The sequence below is a fragment of the Synchiropus splendidus genome, chromosome 2, assembly GCF_027744825.2.
Source record: "Synchiropus splendidus isolate RoL2022-P1 chromosome 2, RoL_Sspl_1.0, whole genome shotgun sequence".
Lineage (NCBI taxonomy): Eukaryota > Metazoa > Chordata > Actinopteri > Syngnathiformes > Callionymidae > Synchiropus > Synchiropus splendidus.
In genome coordinates, this window is record NC_071335.1 from 21006692 (window position 1) to 21026486 (window position 19795).

Here is a 19795-nt window from a genome sequence, read left to right on the forward strand (position 1 = left end):
GCGCTTGGTCTCGATACAATTCGACCGTAACTTTGCTGTTATCTTGCCTAAAGATTGGTTTCCCTGATTGATAAATGGACAAACCTCAAGCACCTTCAAAATGAAGAATCCTATTCTTAGTTGAGACAAAGTCCTTCACTTCTTTAATCTCTTCCAATAATCTTTTTCAAAATGCTGATGCGTTGTGAATGTCTTTGATGTTTGTTGCGTGCCTTTAATGTCTTTGATATGTGTCAGTGTCTTTGCTGCTGTTGAATTTCCCCACTGTGCGACCAATAAAGGCCATCTAATCTCATGAATATATTTGGTTTAAGTTGACTCACTTGAAAACCGCTGTGACAAAAGTAGCCAGTTTGCTTTATTTATAATGACAAAAGTCAAATAAGTAGGTCGCTGTCTTGGCACCGCTGTTGACGCAGGCTCCTCTGTCTCCTCCAGGAGCACAACATTCCAGTGGACATGGGTTATGCCGTCGCTCCCCACCACTCTGGGGTCTACCCGGTGCATCTGCAGCTGTACGAGGCTTGGAGACGTGTCTGGAACATCCAGGTCACCAGCACAGAAGAGTACCCCCATTTGAAACCAGCCCGCTACCGCAAAGGCTTCATCCACAACAACATCATGGTGAGACATGACACTGCTGCGCTATTCATTTGTAAAAAGCCTCAGGGGGGCGTCAGCGGGCAGTCAGGCTCATTCAAGTGCTCATCCATAAATTCTCTTTGATCAAGTGGCATGTTTTAATACATGCAGGGAGACTGATGTGCGGCCCCGAATGCCGCACGCGGTCCTCGTGTCATTGTTGCTCCACTTCGACAGAAACAGGAAGCGATGACCGTATTTATCGATGTGTCTGTGACTGCGTTCACCTATGATGCAGCTTCAATGGAGAGAACTTTTTTTCAGCCTTTAAATGAGAGTGTTTCTTGTGTTTGTGGAAATGTGTGTGAACTAAAAATCTGTAACATGAAGTGACATTTTCCCTGTTTTGACATGGATGATTGACAACATCCACTATAATGAAAGGATTACAGCACAGATGTAGGTCACTCAAAACATGGTGCCTTTACAGCTTGTTTGTAAGCTACTTAAATCAAACACATCATGTCCACTAGGTTGCAACTGAAAAGTAGGAATGAATTAAAAAATATATATATAAAAATATGAATTGAATTAATTAATTCTGCTCGATATAGATCCACAAAATATGCCTCAATTGAACAACAATCCATTTCTTTTCCGAACACGTGTATTTTTTCAGATCAAGTGCAAACAATGGCTTCCCAGCTTTGCTCAGTCAGGACGGTACTGATGAGTCGATGAGGCTCCATGAAACAGTGTCCTGCTTTTCACCACTAGATGACACTGTCTGCTGTAAAATGGTTGGACTTGCTCAATGAAACCTTGCATCAGTTCTGAACCAAGAGCTCCATCTAGTGGCCTCTGAAAATTTGGACACTGTTTCATCGATCTGGCAATACTGTTTCATGATGCCTCATCTGCCCATCACTGTGAGTTAGCAGAACTCAGTATTGTCACTTGGAATTATGGATGCAAAGCACATAAATACTTTGAAACACTGAAATCTGAACTTTGATGTGGAGTTAGATCTCAACATATTCTCACTCGTAATGCATCAAATAGTGTCTATTCTCAAGTGACTTCTGCGTCCCATCTGCGTTGCATTCAGTTAAATCACGTTTTGCCTCCCATGTTTCCTGATGCCGAGGTCAGTATATTGTGTAAAAGAAAGACTCTTCTAGACTTGGTCTTGCCTAGGGAAACAAGCATTCATAGCAATTACTAGTGATGTGTAGATGAGGTGTCATGAAACAGTATTGCAGGGTTGGTGTTGAGACCACTAGATGGCGCTCTAGGTTTAGAAATGATGTGAGGTTTCATTGAATGAGTTGTTCAAGTCCAAACGTTGGATAGCAGACAGCGCCATCTGGTGGCCTCTGAAAATCAGGACAGTGTTTCATGAAACATCATAATAATACAAGCGCGTATTATGTGGCTGGGATATTTTGGTTGTCCATTACTCTGAAGCTCATTCTGAAATCATATGTTTCATTTTCATTCCTCCAGTTGACTCCAAGTGCCACCTACCAACAAGTTCTGAGTGCAACGACAAATGTCATTTACAGAAACTTTATGAGCAGTTGGTGTTGCGTATGGTCTGAAAATGAGCGGGCGATGGTTTCACGTGGTGGTGAACCAAACAAAATCAATGATGTTGTGTATTTGTTCAGTGCGTATTAAGGAATTTGGCGCACTCCTCTCTCTTCTGCCACTCAGCCTGTCATTCATTCATAATTTAACAGCAACATAATGCAGCTGGATATTTGTCTGTGGGCTTGAGGGGGCGTGTCTCGCCACTGTTGAAGCCATTAAAACAGCCGCGGGGCGACCGAACACACAAGGCAACGCCAGGCTGCTCTTTGATGGTTTTATGATTATAATTCCGAAGGCAACAATAACACATTCATATGCCTCACCTCCTCATTTTCTTTCAAATGTCCGTCAGCCTCTTTGTCAACCTGCCCGACACGTCCGTCGTGACAAAAGAGCCGATCAAATCTGACACCGGAGCAGAGATCCCAAGTTGTTCTCTTTCCAGCAAACAATTCCACTTGAGAGCTCTGTCACTTTCCTAATGAGTCCTTGAAGTGTGTCTCGGGCGCTGCGAACAAAACACCCCTTAATTCTGCTCTCCATCATCTGTCTCTTTGACAGATAATCATGTGCTATTATTCAATAGGAATCTGCGAAAATGAACGTGAGAACGACAAACTGTTGGCTTGTTGTCGCGGGCTGCAGAGTGGATTTAGGTGAAAGGAGCAATTATGATTTGAAAAGGCCGTCGACACCCGACTCTCCTCCACCAAAGTTGAACAACAGATTTCCCCATTTTTCAGCGCAGCGCCAACAAAAGCAGTTATCTTGGTATGGAACGATCAAAGTGGGAGAAATCCCCACCAGAGACCACTTGGTGAAATAATGAGCTGCAGCACTCTTTATGTTGCAAATGCAAATGACGTCCCAAAAGCATGCTTTTTTTTCAGTTAGCTCTTTAAATAATCAGTGTTCACATTTGAGATGAAATAGTTATTGTCTCCGTGTCCATCACAGTTTGTATCACTCAACATTGGTCGCTGGATGCGAAACTGGCTTTGGCTGAAGAATAAGATGGAAGTTTGAAAGGCGTGGGAGCCTCTGTGTGGACAATGGTGTTTGCCGATAGTGTTTCCCCCTCAGTGCTCCAGAGGGGGCGCTGTGCTCCCCGGAGGACTGCATCAATTCAATACAAAATATCTATAGGAGATAGAAAGTTGTCCTTTTTTTCCAATATTTTTAGTCATTCATATCAGCCACAATAATAATCATATCAATACACATACACATCTTGGCTGTGTGAAAAATACTATTATTTATAGAAACTATTTACAAAAAAAACATAAATGAATGAAATAAATGAAAATACATAATAGAAATCTGAATCAATTTTTCCCATTACAATGAATGGAAAATGCGTTCCAAGCCTTAACATAGTCTTTTGTAGGAGTGAATGTAGAGTGTCTGCTGCAGGTGGCTGTTCCTCTAAGTGTGTGGCCGCTGCATGTGGGAGGGGTTGCCGAGTGAGTGAGGTCTCTCCAGAAGTGAAGAGGTGCCCGGTGCGTGTCCAGCTCTGAATGTGCGCTTCTGTGCAGTTTGGCTGTGACAAAGTCATAAACCAAGTCACGCTCTGTCCCAGACTGGCCTCATCCCTGTCCCAGCTCCAGCCCACAACAGGACATCAAACCCTGGAGTGAGCGCTCCAGCACCTCCCCTGTGACACTCTACCACGGTCCAAAGGTTTTACACCTCAATATGAAGAAAAAACAGTCAGTAAATGTAGCTAACGGAGGCTGCGTTATACACAATAACAAAGCGCGTCATGGGTCAGCTGATCGCTCCGTGCACGTTATGTTTTCGTCGGCTTTTTTCGGGGGCGTTCGAGTTCTGGATTTTCGTTCCGAAGCAAAATATATATAGAAATTTTTGTTCGAACTCTGTTTTGTTCGAAGTCCATGGCCACACAGGAGCTCAGTTCAGTTAACCAGTTTTGAATACTATGAGGATTAACACATGAAAGTTGTCCTTTTAGTGAATCAGCTCAAAAACCTTTGCATTTACATGACATATATATGCGATGGCGATGCGCCAGCACAGGAGAGAGGGAGACGAGAGAGAAGGACCCTGGCGGCACTGGTGATGAAATTGAGAAAGAATTAACACTGCAGTCTGAGAAAGAAACATATTCATCGGTCATTTTAACCTCAACAACACAGGCATGTAGCGCTACGGTGGCCTCAAGTGGACAAAATATGCGTCTCATGATAGACATGTTCATGAGGTCTGTCTGTCAGTTTGAGAAAGAATAAATAATCAGGATAAATTGTAGCGTCGAGTTTTTGATGTTTGTGCCTTCAGCATCAAGATGGAATAGTGTCAGTTTACTTGCACGCGAAGGTTCTAGACATTTATTCGTAATATGACGCATTATTCAGTTAAACACATATTTAAAGCATCTATACAGTTCAGAGACCATTAAAAGGCTTTTATTTCATTTCACTCCTTTTCCATTGCTCAACGTGTATTATGCAAATTGCTACATTCCCATCACAGTTTTAAAGGTGTCGAAACATCGGTCACCATAGCCGACGTCGACCGATCGCTAGGTCCCACCCCTCCCAACAAAACAAAACAAAAACAAAGGGAAAACACTGGAGGGATTTAGAGTGAAGGTGAGGAGGCGGGTGAGAAGTGGCAGGCAGATTGAAAGTCCCCACATTCCCCCCCTGAACTCTTATTGGTTCTTTTCAAATCATCCCCTTGGTCCTGTTGCAGCTCGATGAAAACAAATCAAGCTTCAGTTCAGCGCAAAACTAATTTGAGATTCCAGGTGTTCTGTCCCATTTCATGGGCCCGTCCCACCCCAAGCAACTTGAACCACAAACCTACGTGCGCTCAGAAGCAACATGCAGTTGTTCTGCCCGGTGTTATTTATTTCTCCTCTTCCTCCCGCGACTCTCACTCTGTCTTTGTTTGCTCAGAAGAGGACAGGAAGTTGTCCCATGGCTGTAAAATTGACATTTGTGTTTCTCCGCGAGCAGATTGAGAGCCACCCACTGGACCCACAGTATCAGAACAAATCAGACTGAAATATGGGATTGTGCTGTGTGTGTCGGTGTGTGTGCGCCCACGCACGCATGTGCACTCTGTGTGTGTTTGGTGTGTATTTCTTTTTAAAATGTCCTATATCAGTTTGAGCTATAGCTCTGTGGATAATTGGTTTGGTGAAATAGTGCTGAGTGTCTGTGGCTCTGGTGGCCTTCTCCCTCACTCCTCTGACTGGTGTGTGTCTGTGTGTGTTGTGTGTATAGGCTGAATGAGTCTGCAGTGTTTTATAGATAAACCAATATCTTGGCTTCCAGACTTTACTCTCTATTTCAAGCCGAGAAGTGCTCCTCATAGAGTTCACAATTAAGGCCTCTTCACAGCCTTTTTTTTTTATTCTAGCCAAATAAAATGTCGCAGAAGTGCGATAAGAAATATCTGCATTCAGCACGTCTGCGGTAAATTAAAATCCTCCATTCTTTATTTTTTATTTTTTCGAACAGTGCCCAGAATTCTGTCATGCGTTTGTGGCTTCTAAATTATTAAATGAGTCGCACAAAACTCCCAGTTATTTCCCTCTCAGATGGGACACGCAGCCCAACTTCAGGCTCCGGTCCAGAGGTTGTATACGGAGGAGTTGTCTGTGACTGCCACAAGTGAGCCATGTTTAACAAGGCCTGAAGTACTCCCACATTATCTGGCAGGTTCTGGTCTACGACTCGTCCTGGTGACAAAGTCAATCGAAGTCGTCGATTGTTGTTCTGCTGCTGGACTGCAGCCTCTCCCTGCGACTGCCTCTGTTAACTGGTGACAGGTAGTGAGGCGTCATGAAACAGTGTTCCAGGGTCGATGAAAGAGTGTCCAAATTTTTCGAGGCCACTAGATGGCGCTCTTGGTTCAGAAATGATGTGAGGTTTCATTGAATTAGTCGTTCAAGTCCTAACATTTTACAGCAGACAGCACCATCTGGTGGCCTCTGAAAATCAAGACACTGCTTCATGAAACCTCATCTACACATCACTTGGTGCATCTGCTCATATCATTATATTATTAGTTGAATGACAGTCATTTTCAAATGTACTTTTTTGAGCATAAGCTGATGACGTACTACGATTGACAGAGTCATTGTACATGTGTCCGTGTGTGTCCAACATCACCAAGGAAACACACAAAAAGCTAAAAGTGTATTAATATCTGACTATTTACCGCACTTTCAACTGCCGTACTGTACTTGAAGACGATATCACCTCATCCCAGTGTTAGCATTTAGCATTAGCTCATTTTTTTTTGGCTTGCCTGCTGGTTTAACATCGCTCAGCTAAAACTATCTTTCTTGAAAGCTGCAAAACGAGTGCAGATCAAAGGCTTTGAATAATACAAATGATGTGAGGTGAATAGAAACTATGTGTGGTTTCATTGAATGAGTTCAAGTCCTAGCATTTTGCAGCAGACAGCACCATCTAGTGGCCCCTGAAAATCAGGACACTTGTTTCATGAAACCTCATCGACCCATCGCTGGTTGTGTGTAAAATGTCTACTCAAATTCATTGTGATATGAGTTGAATGTTAGTCATTTTCAAATGTATTATTTCAAGTATAAGCTGACGACATATTACTATTCACGGAGTCATTGTACATGTGTCGGCTTCTCTCCAAGGAAACACACAAAAGGCTAAAACTCGATTCAAATCTGACTATTTACCACAATTTCAACTGCCATACTGCACCCAAAGATGTACTCGAGGAAGTTGCACCTAAATTACTGTTAGCATTTAGCATTAGCATGTCACTTTTTTGGCTTGTCTGCTGGTTTGACGTCGCTCAGCTAAAACTACCTTTCCTGAAAGCTGCAAAGCAATTATACAGATGATGTGAGGTAAATAGAAATGATGTGAGGTTTCATTGAATTAGTTCAAATCCAAACGTTTTGCAGCAGACAGCACCATCTGGAGGCCTCTGAAAATCAGGACACTGTTTCACGAAACCCCAGCTCCCCATCACTACAGAGCACCTCTTAAGTACGTTTTGGGATGGAAAGACAATGAAGAAAAGGCTCTGACATAAGTCAGCATGGTCCTTCACATCAAGAAGTGGCCCACTGGCCCACATTCATGAGTCTTTGGAGCGGCGTCAGATTGTGTTCCCAGTGTACTTGATTTGTTATTCACTTTGATCCAGATTGTCAGAAAAGTGTAGCGCACTGCTAAATATGTGAATCTGCAAACTAAGCATCTTAAGCTTTTTAATTGCCCCCTTTTTGAGCGTTTGGTTGATCTCACATGCAGCGCTCCATTCTCTTGCTTTTAGGTTCCACAGTGGAGAAGGTCATCTCTATAGTTGAGAACCGAGTCTGTTAAAAATGTTGGATTGTGTGCTTTTGGTTTGCCACAAATAAAAATGTGTCTGTGTAGCGCTTGCAGTAAAAAGAATTCATTATTGCTTTCTCTCGCTTTTGTAAATACTGACTCACCATAACACCCAGCAGGTGTATTTTGGAAGATACCAGCCTCCAGTGTCCGCCTCAGCATCACCCGTGCAAACAAGAGCCCTGCGGTGAGATGCGTGAACTATTATTGGTAGTGGTGGGTAGATCAGGTTTCATGACGCAGTATTGAAGGGTCGATGAGGTTTCATGAAACAGTGTCCTGATCTTCAGAGGCCACCAGATGGCACTGTCTGCTGTAAAATGTTTAGACTTGAACAGCTGATTCAATGAAGCCTCACATCATTTCTAAACCAAGAGCGCCATCTAGTGAGGACACTGTTTCATCAACCCTGCAATACTGTTTCATGATACCTCATCTGCCCATCACTAAGTGCTGTTGTGGTTATTGGGTTAGGAATTAAAACACACAAGATGAATTTGTTGCATCGTCCCTGTTCCTTGTGTCCAGGCAACAATTGTCAGGATACTCTGGAAGCTGGCGAAGGTTTTTAAAAATATTTCCTGAAATATTCTGACGATACTCTAATTGCAGTACTTCTTTCTAATACAGTACTTCTCACGAGTTATGTTTTGGAATACCAATGTCTGAGGTTTAATGCTTTCTCTGGTCACAAAATGTGGCTCTTAATACCTGGAAATTCGCCGACGCATTTCTTTTCTGCATATGAGGACATGTGAAGTGGATTTCAACATCTGAAGTGGAATCTTCTTCTGCCACTGAATCAGATTCATGTCTTTCAGTCTGAGCCGGCAGGGTTTTCACTCTCCTGCTCGCGTGTCGGAGCTGTCGCAGGACGACGTGGCAGTCGAGATGAGCCTCAAATGTATTGTCGAAAAATAGTCGCATGCAACAATCGGATTGAAAAACGTGAAGCTGACAAGCCTTTGAATTTGCTGCTCTGCAACAAAGTTTCAGTGCTGATCACATGAAGCTAATGCGGAGGATCACAGTGAAAACACATCCTGCTCTCAGAAGAAGCCAAGAAGATGAAGTAAAATATATATTGTATTGAAAGTGTTTTCACCTCAGACTCAGTAGTACTATGACCATGAAATATTGATTCCGCTGCTTATTTGTATCGCACAAGAACAGCACTCACTCTCTGCCTTTTGGACACCTTCCACCTTCATCCATCCTTCTCATGTCTTCATCCAACACATCCATGAGCCTTACTGGTTGATGCGGTCTCTCCAAACTTCCAACTGTTGAGACACACCAAGGAGTCACATCATGTCATTGCATCAGTGTTTGTGTTGAAACTAATGTATCTCCTTCCATGTGATGTTCTAAAGGAAGGGTTGGGTTCAGGGAATTTGAGGGGGGGGAGCTTTGGTGTCGGGGCAAACTGACACCGACGCTTCCAGCTAAAGCCTCAGCAGGATGAGCTCATTTGATACCTGACACCACGGACAACGGGGAACGTGATCAAATGAAGAGCAAAGGTGAGACGTGGGTTGGACTGTCTGGATCATCTGCCTGGCGTTGAACCCCTCCTGCCTATGATGTCACAATGACAGTTTCAATATGACGAAACGGCCTCCTTCAGTGTCACTCTCGGATGCAAAAATCCACTTGGACTTGAGTGATATTTGACGCCTGTATTTTAGTAAGAATGTGTCAGAGTCTTGTCATTTCCAAACCATGTACCTCAGTGATTCTCAACTGGCGGGTCTGGACCCAAAAATGGGTCTATATTTGGGTGGTGGCGTGACATTCACGGGTGACAATGGGTTCCTGACCTTGGCAGGTTGAGAACCACTGGTCCAAACTGTCTTTGTCGCCAAACTCACCTCGACTTTAAAGAGAGCCATGAGATGTGACATGAGGAGCAGAGTGAAGAACGAAGTGAAGGGGTTCACAATACGACCAAAAAGAGATTTCATTCAGCAAAGGTTATGTTGTAGAAGTGGAACATGGAGAAACTTTTCAAACAAAAAGTGAGGAAAGAAGCTCTTCGGGTTGGCTTGAGTGTCCGGCACTGTTTGCATAACAGTGGAGGGGTTAGTCAGGGAACAACATGGCAGGTTAGGGACAATATAGACCTTGTTGAGAAATATTTTAGTTGATCCAAAAGTGTAATAACATGGTGTAAGGAGGGAGAGCTGCAGCGAAAGCGCAGAAGAATCACGCTCTGGCACCGGTGTCCATTACAGGACGCCTCTTAAAGTAGGCACCTCGGTAAAACCCTTGAAAAAAAGAGAACACTACTGTGCTAAATCACCCCCAAACAAGACGGTCACAACATCACTAACTACCGGATAAAAGCATTGAAGATAAGGGAAGGTATGTCCTGTGACTCTTTCCAACAGTTGCCAGGCAACCATGAGAAAGCTCCACTCACCTCTCCCTCAATCTTCAATGAACTTCCGAGATGTTTTTGTAGACACGGCTGAAACAATCCACTCATCATTTCGGCTCTAAAATGTGTGCAGGTGCTGCCTCGCCAGACGTGTGGCCTGTTCACTCACACCATCTACTATAAAGAATATCCCGGCGGACCCAAGGAGCTGGACAAAAGCATCCAAGGCGGAGAGCTGTTCCTCACGGTGCTGCTGAACCCGGTGAGTCAGACACACACACGAGGCACACGATGTCTGTGGGTACAGTGAGAAATATTGAGGTTCTATTTCGGTTCCTCCACCTATGAGAGTCAGCTACAGTATCTCCCACGATTATTCCGCTTCATTCATTGCTATTTTTGTTCTTGGCGTGTCTGTTCCGCTGCCAGGGTGACTTGTCACTGAGGACTTGTGTTTCGTCTCCCCACTTTAAATTAGGTCTCAACACAGGCGGGGAGGGGAAGGGGGGGGCGCTGTACATGCACACGTTTCCTCCCCTGCCCCTGCTGTGCTCCGCCGGATCAACTTGACTCGGCTTTGAATTAAGGTTCCAATGCATGCTCAGACTTAAAGGTAGGGCGAGCGAGGTACAGGGATTACTCCCGAACAGTCGCTCCTCTGATTGGATCGCTGCCTCTCACACACACACACGCGCGCACGCAGACCTCTTGTCAGGGACACTGAGCCGACTACAGGCTCTGAACTACAGGAGCTGTCAGAAGTCAATGAAGATCAGAGTAAAGCGTCACTGCTCGCAACAGCCCAATTCTCGCTCTCTGCTCTTGACATTATTTCCCTTTTCATCTCTCCCTGCTCTTCCCTCCTTTGTTTTTGCTGCCCGCGCGTGGTTCTTTATTCTCTCCTCTTTCCCTGTCAGATGTGTTCTCATGCTGTCCTCTGAAGGCAGACATGACAGCACCTACCTGCTCCGACCTTTGATCACAAAGCCAAAACACATTGAAAATAATGGCGCCACAGCACGTCCAAATGAAGTGTTCGTAAACCTCCATACAAAGGCTTACAATAAACTTCATTCTAATCTTCCATTGAAAGTGGGATTTTGTCTTCCAGACATGTGGGGAGGCTCACAGATTATCCCTGTGTGGCATCGCTGATTCTTTTTAAACGCTCCAATATCGTCTTCAGGGGTCAATGTTTTGCTTGTGCTGTAGCTGCGGCAGTGAGAGGACAATTGTAGTTTATGTATTTATGTTCCTCGATCTGACTTCTCGAAGCATTGCATGGATGAACGGTCTGTTTCGCACATCTTGAAGCGAATAGGGAGCCTGAGTCTCCGTCCCTTCTGGTCGGTCCGTGGGACCTAAGATCGGAGAAAAACTGGAGTGTTGATGAAAGTTATTTTCTCATGCTCTGGATCACACACATGCTGTACCTCAATTTAAATGATAAATAATCATGTGATTTTCCACTACCTTTGTCAGGAAATTTATTTGTTAAGTCATGAATTTATTTGCATGTGAAAACACGTAATTATTTGGACAACAAATCTAAAGGTACTAAACCATCATAAAAGGTAGTTCGCTACTACACATCACACAAAACCTAAAGCGACTTCGGTTGAAAAGCAGTGCTCTCACAGCATTAGTATCTTTCAAATTCACAGACATCATACGTGAGATCTGTGGCATATTTCAAGCGGGATCAGAAAAGAACTTTCATCTCTCCACTGACTCCCGTTCATATTTTTGTTGACTTGGGTCCCATGAGGTGGAGGTAGATGGGCGGGACTTAGGCATCACACCTGGATGCCGCGACTGCTGTAAGAGCTACATTCTCTCCAAACGCGATGACTGAGGCTACAGCCACACAGAGACACAGTCACCCAAACATTTTCCAAAGTTCTCGGATCCGCTGTAACCATCGAAAATGATGTAGTACGTATGCCAGGACTGTAGTGGCGCCCCCACATTTTTCAAATTTCCAGCAGCTCACAGAGAGAAATCGGCTTCAATTTCACTTCCTGTTCTGGTTTGAGGAAATGAACGTTCGCTCAAAATATAAGTCTTTTGTTGGAGTGTTTGTATTGTTTGTTGATGACACACTTCTCTGTCGAAGTGGGCCTCTCACCTGCAACGCATGGTCATTTGCTGCACACTATATCAGAGTATTAATAATAACTTATTAATGTGAAGTTATTATTGTGAAGTAGCTTCAAGTAGTTTCAAGGAGAGGCAGTCGCGATGCCATCGTCGTGTCCATACGGAGACACGGATCCAGCATTTTCAAATGTATGTGCACTTGAACCCCGGTTCAAAAACTATTGGATACGGTGAGGAAAATGGCGGATCTGTGTGGTCGTATCCGACACAGAACCTGTGCAGATACGACTGACTCCAGTTGTTGACCGGGCTATTTTTTTTTATCTCAGCAGAAAGAGTGTTGTGGTACATGATGCTCAACATGTGTCAACATGCTCACCTGACTCTTCGCACCAAATAGCAGCACGTTTCTTCCCTTTTTTTCCTCAAACAATTCTCACTCACATTCTTCACCCTGTTGCAGCCCGTCCTGGGCTCTGGTGGCTTTCTATTTTAGCACAGGTTTATTTTCATTTCTCCTGTCTTTGGCTTCTCCCGTGTGACTGTTTTCCACCGATGCATTTGACTCCATATTTTCCCTCTCCTCCTGTCTCTTCTGCCGATCTGGGCTTCTAATTTGGCAGCGTGTCAACACACATCAGAAGTATGAATCAGAGACAGCCTAATTCTGCAAGGTGAAAATAGAGCTGGGAAAGACTGGGGAATGGCAAATGAGTCTCATATCAAGACTCGAGGCGGGAAGGTAAATTGAATCGAAGAGTTCAGCTATAAATTACTGGCTGATTAAAGCGCGGCGGCTGCAGAGAGAGCGAGGAGAGAAGACAATGCACTTAAAGGGACGGGGGTTAGATTGAAATTAGAGTTGGGGAGACGGTGTTGAAGTTGTTGAATTAAGCATCAGCAATGCTGCGCGGGAGTTGGAGATGGGCAAAGTTTGAATCTGTCAATCTTTATTGAAGATTCTGAGTAGGTCTGTGTTTCATTTGAATTCGAGTCTCAGTTGCTGCTGAGAGAGTTTACGGCAGAAAAGAAAGGTTTAGTGTGTGATGTTGAGAGGAGGGTGGTCGGGGCTATTGCTATTGCAGCCACATTGCTGTTCCGACTAAAATTTAGGAGCGTGACCAAACTTAAAATGGCGGTAACTAGTGATGGGTCGATGAGGTATCGTGAAACAGTATTGCAGGGTTGATGAAACAGTGTCCTCATTTCCAGAGGCCACTAGATGGAGCTCTTGGTTTAGAAATGAATGAGTTGTTCAAGTCTAAACATTTTACAGTAGACAGCACCATCTGGTGGCCTCGGAAAAATCAGGACACTGTTTCATGAAACCTCATCGACCCATCACGAGCGAGAACTAAAAAACAGAGCTTCCTGCCAATATCACGTTGCAGTACAGCTTCTTTAACTCAGAAAGGTTTGGCGAGAACACAGCTGATAGATCATTCGACGAGTCTTCATGATGCAGCGCGCTTCATTTAGGTAAGAGTCCCAGCAAAGCATGCATGTTTGAGTAGACACTGGAACTGAGATCTGGGGCCATATGGTGGGAGTGGAGGAAAGAGTGCCTCCCATTCACGGTCCCTGGTTATTGCCCTCAGTCCAGAAACACCAGGGACAATAGAAAATTCTGTCAATACAGTTCAACACATCATGATGGCAATGACCTCAATGGCACTGTAGGTGGCAGTATATGAAGCTTCCTCAGAGTGCTTTGTGTCCAATTCTTCAGTTCACCAGTTCAGACGGTGATCTGGAACACCACCAGAATTTCATCACTACTTCCTTGTCCTGAAAATCTCTGAACATTTATGGTTATTTTGCTTATAGATGAATGACGGAGCATCACATAACCTCCTCAGTTGGGATAGTTAAATATACTTTACCAAGTGGAGTGATGCTGTCGATAAGATATTTTAGCATGAACAGTTCAGTCTTTGAAAAAGAATAAAAAGTACAACATTTCATAAGAAACCTGCTCATGAATTTTTGCACAAGCAAAGAGTTAAAGGTCCCAACACTTTCTGCAGACTGTTGAATGAATTCATTGCTATGAGTGAATGAATGGGACTAAAGTGATGGGTGGAGGGAGATGAGGGGATGGAAGAGCGCATGGATGCTTAAATGAAGTTTTTACATGGGCCAGTTAAGCAAGCAATTTCTCTAAAACCCATCATGTCGGGGGGTGGGGTGTGTGTGTGTGTGTGTGTGTGTTCGTTCACAGGGATTTTGAAGGAGATGTTTCTATGTTGAACTGACATGCCTCATCAGAACATCTAGGTCAGTGCGAGATTGGGGAAGGGAAAAAAAACGAGACTTTTTGGGATGACTGAGTCAGTGTGAAGAAGGCAAAAAAAAACAAAAAACAAAGAAGAAAGACGTGTCGGAGGGAAAGACAAGGGACACTTTTGAGCCCCCTTAAAATGATCGACCCCCCCCTCCCGGCGAAGAATGATCCGCTGTTAAATTATTAGCAGGGAATTCTTTATTAAAGACACATACGGGACCAAAGGCTCTCCAATATTTAGGAGGCGAAGACGATGCAAGAGGCTTGAAAGGGTATATAGAGAGTATGGTGAGTTGAGCCCTTCACCGCATCGGTTTGGGGTTTTTATGTGTTTGCCTTTTGCTCTATAATTCATACCATCCTCCCATGCTCATTTTCCTTTCCACCTCTTTTGCTTCCGCACTTCTCCACTTCCAAACACAATCAGCTTGTCTCTCAGCCATTCTTTCATTTGGCAGCCGGTACTTAAGCCCGGCCTCTATAATTAATGTACCCTTGTTCAATAACCGTCGGATCCCCTCAAACTATTCCCCTCCGCCCCCCGTCTTCCTTCAGGCGCCACTGTGGAGAAGGCCTGGTGGCCAGGCGTGAGAGGGTGCTGAGAGCTCTGACAGGACCATCAATCACTTTTTGATCAACATCCCGGTGTTCAAAAAAGCAGCTAGCCACGGAAGTTCATTTTGGCGTTTTCAAATATCTGATGTGGTTCAGTAAAGCGGAGGACAGAAAAGCCTCTTGTGTTTACCCATGTGAAATACATGACCGATTAGCTGCACTTGTTTTGATGAAGAGTTTGCCGAGTTTCCCTGTTCGTCCAGCACAGGGTGTATTCCGCCCCTGGCTTTATGGGAAACATTGGAGTTAAACTGATCTGTGCTCATTGAGGGGAAAATAAAGGAAGCGCTACACCTCGTGATTTTTCTTTCATCTGTTGAGCCGCATGCTGGATCATGAAATACACTCCAAAAATATCATTTGGATTGAACCTGCATTGTTCATTGTGAGTTACAAGTCACTAGTCACCACACAATGTGATATCAGTCTGTTTTAATGATTGAAGTTTGGCATTAAACTTTTTATTCATTGTTTCCATCCATCCCTCCCACCAGAAAAAGCGAAGCTTAAATTCTGTTTTCTTTGTGGTTGAAAATGTCAACATCCATTTGAGGTCATCTAATTCCCTGTGTGCTAAATTTTCCACTGCACATAGTGATAAATGCATTTATTTAAAGTGGGCCACATTAAATGACTTGTAGGGCCCAATTTCTGCTGCATTCCATTTCCCTAAGTGGGAAGTTGGAGCTGTAAGAGTTCTGTTCGTTCTGGTCATCAAAGTTGGAAAAAAAAGATAGTGACGTTCCAGAGTGTCCGCTGCAGGTGCGCTGTTCCTCTATGTGTGTGGCTGCTGCATGTGGGAGGGGTTGCCGAGTGAGTGAGGTCTCTCCAGAAGTGAAGAGGTGCCCGGTGCGTGTCCAGCTCTGAATGTGCGCTTCTGTGCAGTTTGGCTGTGACAAAGTCATAAACCAAGTCAGGCTCTGTCCCAGACTGGCCTCATCCCTGTCCCAGCTCCAGCCCACAACAGGACATCAAACCCTGGAGTGAGCGCTCCAGCACCTCCCCTGTGACACTCTACCACGGTCCAGTGTGGAGACAGGAAAGGTTTTACACCTCAATATGAAGAAAAAACAGTCAGTAAATGTAGCTACCGTCTGCATACAGAGGCTGCGTTATACACAATAACAAAGTGTGTCGTGGGTCAGCTGATCGGTCCGCGCACGTTATGTTTTTTCCGGTTTATTTCGGGGGCGTTCGAGTTCTGGATTTTCGTTCGAAATCCGAAGCAAAAAAAACTCGAAGTGTTTGTTCGAACTCCGATTTGTTCGAATTCCGAGACGTTCGAAAACCAAGGTACCACTGTACTTCCAGTTTACATTTGGGGAAGCCATCTTGGATTGTGTCGTGAGGATTCTCCCTCATTCCGACTAGGAAATCCTACATCAGGTGATGTCACTGAGAGGATGTAACTCAGACTTTTCCTGTTCCAAGCACAACTGCAATGCAGCGATAGACCTCAGACACTTTTACACGTCTGTACGTCTGAGTGTAGTTATTCAACAGGTGTTTCTTTCTTAACACACCAAATGCTCTTTAGATCTGCTGTGACCTTATCTTGTCAAGATCTACATCTCACTACAACATAGCTTGGCTGTGTAATAGTGAGTAGCGCCCCCTTGGTACTGGGGGAAGCGACCCGTCACTTGTGACCTGCAATAGAAGCTGTGTAGTTTATGCTCTAATCTTTACTCCTCACTTCTCTCCACTTTACTGTTAGAATGTAGCAGAGATTTGTTTTATTCTATATCACTTCACGGCCAGAAAATATAGGCTACGGTTAGAGGGCAGAAATTCCAAAGCACTCGGACAACTCACATTTAATTTTAGGCCACAAAATAAAGTCGCAGAACAGATGTGAAGTTCCAGAGGATGCTGCATCAAAAAGAGCGTGCTTTGTTTAAGTTCAAGACAAATGCATCACGTTGACATTCAAACCACAAACTGGCAGACAACTCTTTTCCATCTGTGTCAGGATGCCTGCTACAAGGACACACACACACACACACACACAGACACACACAGCCACATCAGTATTCGGAGGCCATCAGTATTCTTAGTGCTCTCCAGGTTGACTGGACGCTGATCCATCAAACTCTGACTCTGTGTCGTTTTGTATCTTCAGCTTCAACCTTCAGCTTTAGAGAGGAACACCTCGCCAGACGATTCACTTTGTTTTACATTGTTTCTTTTTCAATAATCACACTGAGCATTGTGGGATTCATCCGCTTCCATTGTTCAGACATTCCTTTCAAATAAGCGAGTTGCGCAATTGCAAAGCGATTATGTGTGTTTTTCTCTGTTTGTCTGCAGCCATTAGCCTAGCTTGACTCGAGCTCTGAAAGCTCTGAAGCGTGCACAAATAACAGCACTTCGTCTGTCACTACGACTTCACCTGTAAAAAATGTCAATAAAATTCAAGGAAATTCACGTATGTGAGCTCACTCTCCGCTCTCGTTCGTCCACAGATCAGTATATTCATGACCCATCTTTCCAACTACGGCAACGATCGTCTGGGTCTCTACACGTTTGTTCACTTGGCCTCCTTCATTCAGTCGTGGACCAACCTGAAACTGCACACGCTGCCGCCTCTTCAGCTGGCGCACAAGTACTTTCAACTGTTCCCCGAACAAAGGAACCCCCTCTGGCAGGTGTGTTAGCCTTCACATGCTGCTTTGTGCCCATTCACTTCCTCCCCCTTTAGAGTGTTTTAAACTATTAGGAAACAAGACTTTCGCCGTGTTTCCTAAAAGCTTTTTTTGTTTCCCTCTCGCAGAATCCGTGTGATGACAAACGACACAAAGACATTTGGTCGAAAGAGAAAACCTGCGACAGGTTGCCCAAGTTCCTGGTGATAGGTCCACAAAAGACAGGTGAGCTGCTGAAAAAACAAAAAGCAAAGGACAAGGAGTTGAAGAGTCTGCACATGAGCTGTGTGTACTCAGGTGTGCGCTTTTACTTTGTCACTATAGACAACGTAAATGTTGTGTATTTACTCATTTGATTCCCTGTCAGAGGAAATATAACAAACTTCAAAGTGCTGTGTGTTTACAGATTATATTCTCAGACTCAGACTAAGTATATAACAAAGTCAAATCCGTACAATTATGCACTTCTTAAATGGCGCTGGATTAGTTAAGGTTCCCTGAACATCTATTCTCAAAGTTAGAACATCTAGTAGTGATGGCTAGATGAGGTGTCATGAAACAGTATCCTGATTTCCAGAGGCCACTAGATGGCACTGTTGGTTTAGAAATGATGTGAGGTTTCATTGAATTAGTTGTTCAAGTCCTAACATTTTACAGCAGACAGTGCCATCTGGTGGCCTCTGAAAATCTGGACACTGTTTCATGAGACCTCATCGACCCATCAGTAGCTAATATCAAAGACGTGCGCCATTTTACCATCCCCCCTGTAACATTTGTCACTGTGGCTAAAGCAAAGTTCATTCGTTTTTTTATGGTAAGCAACAGAGATGGAGAAAAAAGAACTGTGAAACATCTTAAATGGGAGCTTAAAAAAGTGCTCTCCATTGATGTAATGTCTGCTGAGTCTGGACAACTGCGCACTCCGTTTCCATGCAAACAATTGAAACCCACCTCTCTAAAATCCATCTATGAAGGTGGCGCCCTTTCTGCCTGAGAGGTTGCGGGACGGGGAGTGATTAAACACGATGTGTGAGGGTGATCACAAGAGGAAGGGGGCGGTTCAAAAGGTCAAGATGGAGGGCAAGAACAAATCCACAGAACTGATTGGTGTCAACCCATTTTGCCGACACGCACGAGGGTGGCGACACACTCGAATAAAATGACGCAGCGCCAAAAAAAAAAAAAAAAAAAATCCCCCACTATGGATCGGTAGATGACAGCGCTCACACACACACACGCGCTCTTAACAAGCCGGTAGTGAATTGTGCTCTTTCTTCCAGGAACCACTGCACTGTATCTCTTCCTGCTCATGCATTCCTCCATCTTCAGCAACTTCCCGAGCCCAAAGACATACGAGGAGGTCCAGTTCTTCAACACCAACAACTACCACAAAGGAATCGACTGGTAAGGACACGCAGATGTTTCTGCTGTCCTGCAAATTGCCTCCTGAATGGAACATAACAGACATCCCGCAAACGCTTCAGAGAGGTTTTTACAGACCTGCGACGTGAATTCAACAGCGTCGTCGAATTGTCTGCAGTGCTAATGTCAATCCGCGAACATATGGCTGCTCGGTTTGACCCATAAATGCGTTGCTTCGATGACAGCGTCACAGCTGTTTCTTTCTGGAGCGACATCATAAAAGTATTCGAAAATTTAGGCTCATTCTTTCGCACTTGGATAGTGCGGTCGCGCTGCCATCTAGTGGAGCACAGATCATATAGATAACTACACAAAAAGAGGTGGAAACAAGCTGCTTGACAGAGGTCTGCACCCGCCCTATGCTTTCCTAACTTAATGGTTGGATAAGGCGAGTTAAATGTTGAATTGACATACGCCGTGTTCGCGTCTTCAGGTACATGGAGTTTTTCCCCCTCCCCTCGAACATCAGCACGGACTTCCTGTTTGAAAAAAGCGCCAACTACTTCCCTTCTGAGGACTCCCCACGGAGAGCAGCTGCCCTGCTGCCCAAGGCCAAGATCCTCACCCTCCTCATCAACCCGTCCGACCGGGCTTACAGCTGGTACCAGGTGACACGGTCTTCAGTCACTGTTCTGTGTCTGAAACGCTCGCTACAGTTAATGAGGCGCATGGATATCTGCCTGTTACAGTCGGAGAAATGTCATTCCGATTCCGCTGCCTATTTGATTAATGAAACGTAAATGTCAACATCGTGCCGGATGAAATCCTACGCTATTGTTCACTGGTGCGCTAGTGATGGCAGTTAGAGGGGGAAAACAAGCCT

The 19795-nt window shown here is 44.4% G+C and overlaps 1 protein-coding gene across 2 annotated transcripts in view; it reads left to right on the forward strand.

Moving 5' to 3' along the window:
• ndst3 (N-deacetylase/N-sulfotransferase (heparan glucosaminyl) 3) overlaps positions 1-19795 on the forward strand; it is a 44164-nt gene that overhangs the window by 18697 nt on the left and 5672 nt on the right. For both annotated transcript variants that reach the window (XM_053855217.1, XM_053855216.1), the window contains exons 5-10: positions 439-624; positions 10040-10168; positions 17371-17553; positions 17679-17775; positions 18831-18954; positions 19406-19580. In XM_053855217.1, the coding sequence (XP_053711192.1) occupies positions 439-624; positions 10040-10168; positions 17371-17553; positions 17679-17775; positions 18831-18954; positions 19406-19580 (894 nt within the window). The remainder of the gene's footprint in view (positions 1-438; positions 625-10039; positions 10169-17370; positions 17554-17678; positions 17776-18830; positions 18955-19405; positions 19581-19795) is intronic.